The 10,051-nt window shown below is 54.3% G+C and overlaps 1 protein-coding gene across 1 annotated transcript; it reads left to right on the top strand.

Annotated features, from left to right (window-relative positions):
• SOX9 (SRY-box 9) lies at positions 2,043-7,616 on the top strand. The gene is made up of 3 exons (XM_018063905.1): positions 2,043-2,829; positions 3,757-4,010; positions 4,607-7,616. The coding sequence occupies exons 1-3, from the start codon at positions 2,399-2,401 to the stop codon at positions 5,497-5,499; spliced, it is 1,578 nt and encodes a 525-aa protein (XP_017919394.1). The 5' UTR covers positions 2,043-2,398; the 3' UTR covers positions 5,500-7,616.

Genomic DNA, 10,051 nt, shown 5'->3' with positions numbered 1-10,051 from the left:
ATTCTATGCATTACATATCTCCTATTACATTATCAATTTAAAATATATTTTAAATGTACGTATTTATCTTGACAAATATTTAGTGAAATATTACCAAAAAAAAAAATCACAGTCGTCTTCATTGCCTTCATGCCAGTAAACAGCGGAATTACAATAAAATGCAGCTAAATACAGACGGCCCGGCTAGAGCGTCTGCCCGAAGCTCTGGTCTCTGAGTCCCCTCTTGGGTCAGGTGTCCTTCGAATTGTACTAACAACTGCCCCCTCCCTAGGACACAGATATCAGTCCCTACTAAGCGGGACTTTTTCTCCTAAGAAAGGACGAAGTTGTTCTTAGACTTTCCCAGCGTATTCACGCGGCCAGGAATACAAGGCTGTAGTACCTTGTCTCTTAAACGGGTAAACAAGCTATAGAGTATCAGACACGTCCACTTGTAAGTTACATTCGTTTAAAGAGTAAATAGTGTTTCACAGTTTTGTGACTGGCTACCTTCCGAAGAGTTCCATTTCCTGTAGCAAATGTCCACTTTTTCAGAAAAAATGGAAATGTCAGGAAAAAAACAATTCTCCAAGGAAAACATTCTTTGAAATCTTGCACTAATATCCGCAGTTGCAAATTAGAAATGAGAAGCCTTTGCTGTGAAGAGGGATGATTCACCGTGACAATAATTTAATTCGGAGGCGAACCCTGGCGAAAGCCAGAAGGGGAAGGGGCGAGGTATTTAAAAGTGAGTTTTCCGCCGCGGTGCGTTTATTTGTGATTCTCAACACACGGAACCCGCAGGCGACTAAGATTTTTCTTCCCTCTCAAAACACAGAGCCAACTAAGCAGTTCGTGTAAACACAAAAGTTGTGCTCAAATCACACTTGAAATACATCAGCAACACCCCCACACCCCTGGCCAGAACTTCCGAATGTCTGCAAGTCAGAGAGGATACGGCTGAAGTCAGGACCACGGGCGCTTCACCGCTCCAGGTGTTTTTGTAGGGCTGGGGGCCGGGGGAGGGGGGAGAAAGCAGGCAAGAAGCACGACTCCACCAAAATGGAGTGTTTTGTCTGCGGTGGTACCCATTTGTTTTGGCTTTTTCAAACCCAGTGACGGCCTCGGCCTCCAGGCCCAGCGGCCACGTTCGCCAAGTTCGGTTTCTGAAAGCCAGAGCAGTAAGCGAACTCTCTCCAGGGGTAACTTTGCTCAAGTTCTGATTCGGCCAGAGGTGAAGGGCAGAACCTAGGGATGGTCGCCCTGTCACTGAGGCGCGCGGCGGGGTACGGGCTGGGGGGAGCGGGGGTGCTGAAGAAGAACTAAGTCAGAGTTCAAGGTCGGAGAGGCGCGGGCCGGCTCCCGCGAGTGCGCGGGGCTCCGGCGTCTCTGAGGCCGCCGGCGCGCGCGGGGCACTTCGCTGTGGTTTTCATTGATTCTCTTTGCACCGAGCGCAGCGGAGTCCCGACCAGCCGCACGGGCCCCGGCGAACCAGAGCATGTTCATCTATTTATACGGATTATTACAGAGGAACGGCGGACGTTGAGTCACCAAAACATTTGCTTCAAAAGACAATTTCTAAGCACATTCGGAGGAGGCAGGCTCCAGGAGCGGAAACTGGGCTAGGATTTAAGGAAGGAGCGACAGCTTTTCGAATACTGCAAACCCAGTTAAGTCCCCGGGACCGCGGAGAAAACTGAACAGAAATGCTTGTGGGTGGGGACAAATCCTAGTCCACACACACACACACACACACACACACACACACGCAAAGATTCGCGCAGAGACGGCACCGAATTCTGATATTAAGAGAGGACAGCAAACTTACACACTTGGAAGTCCCGGGTCCCCCGCCTTCCCCGGTGCACCCCCCAACCCCCCGCGGGACCAGAGGCTGCGATCGCCTCCCCGCTCCTCCCCTCTCCTCTCGTCACCCTGCCCAGCACCACAGTCCTTCCCCCCCCCCCCAAATCGGGCCCAATCAGCTGCCTGCCCACCCCCTCAAATGCCGCGCTGTGATTGGCCCTTGTATTTATTAAAGAGCCGCTGGACTGGGAGTTGGAGAGCGCAGAGCGGACCTGGAACTTCAGTGGCGCCGAGACTTGCCAGTTTCACTCCAGGAACTTTTCTTTGCAGGAGGGAGGAGAGAAGGGGTGCGATCGCCCCCGCTTTTTGCTCTCTTTTCCCCTCCTCCTCCTCTCCAGTTCGCCTTCCCCCACTTGGAGCGGGCAGCTGCGGGCTGGCCCCCGCGCGCCTTCCTAAACCCTCGCTCCTGCGGCCGAGGGACGCGCCAGGCTCCCCGGGAGCTGCTCGCTCCGCGCCCGGGCCGCCGAGGGGAGAGGAGCCCGCGCCTCGAGTGCCCGAGCCGCCGCGGCTCCTCGCCTTTCCCGGCCACCCGCCCCCTGCCCCGGGCCTGCGTATGAATCTCCTGGACCCCTTCGTGAAGATGACCGACGAGCAGGAGAAGGGCCTGTCCGCCGCCCCCAGCCCCACCATGTCCGAGGACTCGGCGGGCTCGCCCTGCCCTTCGGGCTCCGGCTCCGACACGGAGAACACGCGGCCCCAGGAGAACACGTTCCCCAAGGGCGAGCCGGACCTGAAGAAGGAGAGCGAGGAGGACAAGTTCCCCGTCTGCATCCGCGAGGCCGTCAGCCAGGTGCTCAAGGGCTACGACTGGACGCTGGTGCCCATGCCGGTGCGCGTCAACGGCTCGAGCAAGAACAAGCCGCACGTCAAGCGGCCCATGAACGCCTTCATGGTGTGGGCGCAGGCGGCGCGCAGGAAGCTGGCCGACCAGTACCCGCACCTGCACAACGCCGAGCTCAGCAAGACGCTGGGCAAGCTCTGGAGGTAGGGCGGGCGGGCGCGGCGGGGTCGGCTCCGCGGCGGCGGGGGGCGCTGGCCCCGGCGGTCTCTCCGCGCCCCGCCTCCCCGCGGGAGGGGGTCGCCGGTCCCCCTGCAGGCTCGGGGCGGGGGGCGCCGGGGAGGGGCGGGGAGGGTTGGCGGAGCGGGGTGCGGGGACGAGGTGTCATTTGGCTGAGAGTTTGACCGAGTTCTTGGGTTGCTCTTGGGGAAAGGGGGGAGGGGTAGGTGAGGCGGGGAGGATGGGGGGGGCACTCGCAGGGGACGCGGTGGGACCCGGCTGCTAGCCTCATGTCCCGCCCCCGGCTGTGAAGGTCAACCCCAAGTGGGGGCCGCAGTGGCAATGGAAGTGTGCCGCCCCCTCCCTCGACCTGCGCAAGCCCTTCGCCCACCGGAATGGGATGCACGGGGCGGGGGCAGACCAAGGCCCGAGGGTCCCCGGGCAGGAATCGGACTTGGGGGGTGGCGGTTGGAAGCTGCTGGAAATAGGTGGGTGCCGTGTGCGTGTTAGCGGGCGGCGGCGGGGCGGGGGGCAGTCCTCAGGAGCGGCTCCTTGCAGATTAAGTGGTTTTTTAGAAAATGTTCAGAGGGTGTTGCGGTCGGAAGCGGGGTGGGTATAAATCCAGTAGCAAAGGCCGGGAAAGCAGGAGCTATTTTCATCCGCAGCGTTTCCAAAATAGAAGAGAAGGGGAGAGGGCGGGGCGGGGAGGGACGCTCAGGTCGCACCAGGAGGACGAAGTTTTGCGGTTCTTGCTTTTCAAAGAAAAGCGGTGAGCTGCAGTCGCGTCTGGCAGGCAGGGAGGCGGGAGGGAGGCGAGGGTCAGTGTTCGAGGATGCCGCGGGGTGGGGGTCGCCTCCGGGTCTCACCGACCTGCGAGCTCAGCCCCTCTCTCTTTCTCCCCGCGCCGCCCCTAGACTGCTGAACGAGAGCGAGAAGCGGCCGTTCGTGGAGGAGGCGGAGCGGCTGCGCGTGCAGCACAAGAAGGACCACCCGGACTACAAGTACCAGCCGCGCCGGAGGAAGTCGGTGAAGAACGGCCAGGCCGAGGCCGAGGAGGCCCCGGAGCAGACGCACATCTCGCCCAACGCCATCTTCAAGGCGCTGCAGGCCGACTCCCCGCACTCCTCCTCCGGCATGAGCGAGGTGCACTCCCCCGGCGAGCACTCGGGTGAGCCTCCCCCCGCCCCCGGGCCGAGCCGCCAGCCCCCACCACCGCGCGGCACCCTCCCCCCGGGAGGCTCTGCTTAGGGACCGCGCGCTCCCCAGGGAGGGGACAAACTAAGCCCTGCGCCCATTCGCCCAGTTCTCGCCTCGCTGCCCAGGACCGCAGGGCCCCACGAAGTCTCTGGACACACACAACACACCCCCTAATCCTTGCATCCTAACATTAATTTTTATTGCAAGGCAAAATGCCTTTACAACTTTACCGGGCTTCTCCCCTTTTTCCCTTTGCTGCCCCGCCTGAAAGCACACACAGGGCTTTTCTACAAGTAGCAATGTGGTCTTCCGGACCCTCCGGGGCCTCGGACCTTCCCCTGATAAAAGGGGGCCGCCGAATGTGTACCCGCGGGTTAATCATTCGACGCCTTATCTCGGGCGCAGCGCGCCTACCTCGCGGATGCGAGGAGGGAGGGTGGGTAGGTGCGCCCCCCGCCCCCGCCGAGACCCGAGCTTCACCTCCCCGCCCTCCCCGCGCCCCCGGGACCCGAGCCTCCGCGGAGCCTTGGTTGATGGCCCTGTGCTGCTTCTTTCGCCGCCCCGCAGGGCAATCCCAGGGTCCGCCGACGCCCCCCACCACCCCCAAAACCGACGTGCAGCCGGGCAAGGCCGACCTGAAGCGCGAGGGGCGCCCCCTGCCAGAGGGGGGCCGGCAGCCCCCCATCGACTTCCGCGACGTGGACATCGGCGAGCTGAGCAGCGACGTCATCTCCAACATGGAGACCTTCGACGTCCACGAGTTCGACCAGTACCTGCCGCCCAACGGGCACCCGGGGGTGCCGGCCACGCACGGCCAGGTCACCTACACGGGCAGCTACGGCGTGAGCAGCACGGCGGCCAGCCCGGCGGGCGCAGGCCACGTGTGGATGTCCAAGCAGCAGGCGCCGCCGCCGCCGCCCCCGCAGCAGCCGCCGCCGCCCCCGCCGCAGCCGGCCCCGCCGCAGGCGCCCCCGCAGCCGCCGCCGGCGCCGCAGGCCGCCCCGCCGCAGGCCGCCCCGCCGCAGGCGCCCCCGCAGCAGCCGCCGCCGCCGCCGCCGCCGCCGGCGCACGCGCTGGGCGCGCTGGGCAGCGAGCCGGGCCCCGCGCAGCGAACGCACATCAAGACGGAGCAGCTGAGCCCGAGCCACTACAGCGAGCCGCAGCAGCACTCGCCACAGCAGATCGCCTACAGCCCCTTCAGCCTCCCGCACTACGGCCCCTCCTACCCGCCCATCACGCGCGCGCAGTACGACTACAGCGACCCCCAGAACTCGGGCGCCTACTACAGCCACGCGGCCGGCCAGGGCTCCGGCCTCTACTCCACCTTCAGCTACATGAGCCCGGCGCAGCGGCCCATGTACACGCCCATCGCCGACACCTCGGGGGTGCCCTCCATCCCGCAGACCCACAGCCCGCAGCACTGGGAACAGCCGGTCTACACACAGCTCACCAGACCCTGAGAAGAGCTCGCACGGGGCGGGGGCCCACGGTGCTGGCCGTGATGATCGCAGAAAGAACCCAAGAAACAAACGCGCGACCCTTTGGACATTTTTGTTTTTCTTCTTCTTCTCTCTCTCTCTCGTTTTTTTTTTTTTTCTTTTTCTTTTAAAGACAACGTTAACGCTGAAGGCGACTCGGACGCAGATTCCCAAGACACTAAACGTTGAGCTATCCAGACGCATCACCGCCTTGTCGTTAGACTGGTGGCCAGCCCACTCTTGGCTAGAATGGACCGGCGGAACCGACGCCGAAACTGGACTGGAAACCTTCAAAGCGAGCGTGGAGGACGATGGAGATTCTCTCATGTGACCAATTTGCTCAGTTCTCTCTGCCTGTTTGGACTTCGTAATTATTTTTTAGCAGTAATTAAAGAAAAAGAAAGTCCTCTGTGAGGAATATTCTCTATTTTAAATATTTTTTAGTATGTACTGTGTATGATTCATTACCATTTTGAGGGGATTTATACATATTTTTAGATAAAAAGAATTAAATGCTCTTATTTTTCCAACAGCTAAAAACTACTTTAGTTTGAACAGCGTGCCCTAGCTTTTCTTGCAGCCAGAGTATTTTTGTATAGATTTGCTTTCTCTTACAAACAAACCAACGAAGGAGAGAAAAAAAAAAAAAAAGATGTGTGTTATATTAACCTTCAAAAGCCACAGATTTGTGTTAACTGGGCAGTTTGGGGGGGTGAGCTTTGCTTAACTCCTCAGGCTTTCCAATTCAAGGAGAAGTTGCCTTAGAAAGAAAAATCAAGGCCTTATTTTGCAAAAACAGAAGTAAACAATAGTCTAGAGACTATTGTGTGAGCATCTGGTAAGCTTTATCATATATATGTTTTTTAACAAGAAAAAAAAAAGCCACCTTAAAGCCTTAAAACCATGCTGCTGGAAAATCTTTGCCCCCTCTTTTAGTGCGTTTCTTCCTGTATGTGCTTGTTCGCCACAATCTTAAGCAGCAGAAGGCAAGCAAAGGAGACGAAATCTGTCTGGGGAATGCTTCAGCAGCCAATAAGTACCCCAGCACACTGCCCCCTGGCCGCCTGCCCCGGCCCCATGTGGAACACAGATGCTAGAGTCCTCTCACTAACACCATCACCTGTGCCTCTCTGAACACCAGCAGTTAACCTTCAAGACATTCCACGTGCTAAAATTATTTATTTTGTAAGGAGAGGTTTTAATGAAAAAACAACAGGAAAAAAAACTCCCTCTTTTTTTTTTAATTTTTAAAATTTACCTTCTTTAAAATAGGTTATTGCAGCAGCCGTCCTCAAAGGGTATGGTCATCTGTTGTTAAATTATGTCCTTAACTGTAACCAGTTTTTTTTTTTTAATTTATCTCTTTAATCTTTTTTTTTTATTAAAAGTTTCTTTGGATTCCTTGTCCTAGATTTGTATAAATGCCTTTTTTGTCTGTCTTTTTTTTTTTCTCCTTTCCTCTTTGTTGTTTTGTTGAAAACAAACTGGAAACTTGTTTCTCTTTTCGTACACATGAGAGTTTGCAGATGTAGTGTATCACTGAGTCATTTGCAGTGTTTTCTGCCACAGATCTTTGGGCTGCCTGAACTGTGTGTGTGGTGACCCGAACAGTGCCAGGATGTGTCAGCAGCGTTCCCCTGCACGTCTCTTGGAGAGAGAGGGGAACAGGGGAGGAGGGTCAGCCCACTGACAAACCTTAATTCCTAGTTACTTCTGTGGCTGGAGAGTTTGAGGATTGCTTTTTAAAAAAGACAGCAAACTTTTTTTTTTTATTTAAAAAAAGATATATTAACAGTTTTAGAAGTCAGTAGAATAAAATCTTAAGGCACTCTTATAATATGGCATCTTTCCATTTCTGTATAAAAGCAGATCTTTTTTTAAAAAAAAAAATATTTCTGTAACTTAAGAAACCTGGCATTTAAATCATATTTTGTCTTTAGGTAAGGTTTGGTTTGGTTTGTGTTTGTGTTTCGTTTGTTTTGCTTGTCCCCCAAACCTTTTGTTTTCTCTGTGAAACTTACCTTTCCTTTTTCTCTCCCTTCCTTTTTTTTTTTGTATATTATTGTTTACAATAAATATACATTGCATTAAAAAGAAAATGGCCTATGGACTTATTCATCTGGTTGTCCTGTAAAAAGGAGGATTTGAAGAATTGGGGCCCCAAAGAAATGGTGGCATCCTGATCATTGTGATGTTTGGGGGGTTTTATGTGTACTTTTAACAGTCCTAAAAACCTGCTAAAGACTGTGTCCCCCAAAATCAAAGCAGAATCTTGAAAAGTGCCGCCCTACAAGGTCACCTAGGGCTTCCCAGGTGGCTCAGTGGTAAAGAACCCACCTACCAATATAGGAGACATATCGGCAGAAGACACGGGAGACATGGAGATCCCTGGGTCGGGAAGATCCCCCGGGAAATGACAACCCACCCCAGTGTTCTTGCCTGGGAAATCCCATGGGCAGAGCAGACAGGCAGGCTATAGCCCATGGGGTTGCAAAGAGTCAGACATGACTTAGCGAATCAACAACCACCTTAGGTCACGTAGAGAATCGCATATCAGTAGTTTGCCCTCCTGGCAAAACGGTTGTGGTTTTAACACCCTCATGGCTTCAGAGCGAAGGCTGCTTCCTTGCAGAAGTCAGAGGGGGCGTATTAACCCTGAAGTCAGTGGCTTGTGAGGAAACAATGCCAAAGGAGGTGACTTGCTTGTCTGAATTCAATAGTGCAAACCCCCTGTGATTATGAACACAAGGAAGAAACGGGGTGTCCATTCAAAAGGCAAAGGAAGCCAAGATAAAGCTGCTGGAAGGGGACCAGGGGGAGACGGCCTCGTTCAGTCTCCGGCTTTATCTGGTGGCAGATGAAATGAGGTTCCCTTCTTCCTCTGCTCCCTCGAGTTTAACTCCTTCTGAGAAGACGCAAAGCCATCGTAGAAGTAATGAGACCTAATCCTGCTTTCCTTGGCCTCCGTTACAGGGGAGTTTCCAGGATCAGAGAAACGTTCAGGTCATTTTTCATTAAACAGATGAAATCACTCCTTCCCTCCCACCCCCACACTGAGACACTCCCCCCGCCCCTCCCCCTCCCCCTGCCCCCTCCCCCCTCCAGCACACAGCCCAGCTGATTGGGGGAAGTGACTCTGAGCGGGCAAGTCTGCCTTCTCATCTCAAGCTGGGTTTGCTTCTGGGCCGGTATCTCTTGACACTCTTCACCAGCGCCCAAACTTGGGTATGACCTCACATTGTCTGTTTTTGCTTACTGGAGTCCTGGCTTGCGCACCTCGCCAGGATTGTGAGGACCAGGAAAACGGTAGTTATCAAATCGAGGCAACATTACACTCTCGTCCTTGGCAAAGTCCTTCAACAAACACCGATTCCTCCCTTGTGCCATAGTGTCATCCCGTTTGCTCGGACCCAGATTCTGTCCTCTGTGGGTACAAAAATGTCTCATTTTCCCCTTGCCAACACTCACAAAATCTCTCAGTCTCCTGGTGTTCATTAGCCCCTGTGCACCCGTAAGTGCCCTAATCCTGTTGTCAATTAAAATCAACACCTTCCACCCCATCACGACCACCTCTTTTCCCTAAACTTCCCCAAACTCCCGTTATTTGTCAGATTGGAGCTTCTCTAGTGGCTAAGGTGGTAAAAGAATCTGCCTGCAAGGCAGGAGACTCGGGTTCAATCCCTGGGTTCGGAAGATCCCCTGGAGGAAGGCATGGCAACCCACTCAAGTATTCTTGCCTGGAGAATCCCATGGACAGAGGAGGCTGGTGGGGTCGCAAAGAGTCGGACACGACTGAGCGACTAACCCTTTCACACTTTCTCCCTCCTGTAAATGTGCTCATCTGTGTGTGACCTTTAGCAGACCTCCTCAGAGCCAGATATTCTGTTGGGACATCGATACGCCCGGTGGACCAAGCGCAGGTGGCTTACTGCCTTGTGCCTCAGTTTCCCTTTTTGTTAAGAATGTTTCTAATCCCTCCCTGGTGAAACAGGGCTGTTTTTAGAGCAGTTGTTAGCCTGGGAGCCTCCAGAGACTTGACTGTCTCAGAATGAACCGATCTGTTCAGGATTCCTACCGCCTTAGAAGAGGGGAAGGGCAGGAGGGTTTTCAGAAATTCCCAAGCGGGTCTGATACACAGCAAATACAGCAGACACTGGACGGCAGAGAATTCTTCTAAATCGCCTTGCCCTCATCCACCAGACCTAGTCAGAACCCCAGATCACCAGATCATAAAATAGGTTAGAGGAATTTTTATTCTAAAGCCAGAAACACAGAGCTTATCACCTTGACAACAAGCACTTGATTGGAAACCTAACAGAGTCCTCCAGATCAGAAAAAAGGCTCCTGTGCAGACCCAGAGTTATTTGTTTATTTCTACTCAAAATCTCTCTCAACTATTTTAACAAAAAGGGATTTTTTTTTTTTAGCTAAATGGGATAAACGAGAGATTTCGAAAAAATTCATTTTGAATCATTCTTTTGCACTGTTGCTAAAGTGGAACTTAGGGGTTAGTTAGAGCTGTGTGTTTACTTTC

This window comes from Capra hircus, chromosome 19 (assembly GCF_001704415.2).
Source record: "Capra hircus breed San Clemente chromosome 19, ASM170441v1, whole genome shotgun sequence".
NCBI classification, from domain to species: Eukaryota; Metazoa; Chordata; class Mammalia; order Artiodactyla; family Bovidae; genus Capra; species Capra hircus.
Note: the sequence above shows the minus strand (reverse complement) of the source record. Positions and strands in the feature narration are given on the sequence as shown.

What these genes read in the sequence shown, in the direction of transcription:
- SOX9 (XM_018063905.1), top strand. Translation starts at nt 2,399, where the DNA reads ATGAATCTCCTGGACCCCTTCGTGAAGATGACCGACGAGCAGGAGAAG. An exon ending in ACGCTGGGCAAGCTCTGGAG is followed by an intron (nt 2,830 to 3,756) that starts GTAGGGCGGGCG and finishes CGCCGCCCCTAG; the next exon opens with ACTGCTGAACGAGAGCGAGA. An exon ending in CTCCCCCGGCGAGCACTCGG is followed by an intron (nt 4,011 to 4,606) that starts GTGAGCCTCCCC and finishes GCCGCCCCGCAG; the next exon opens with GGCAATCCCAGGGTCCGCCG.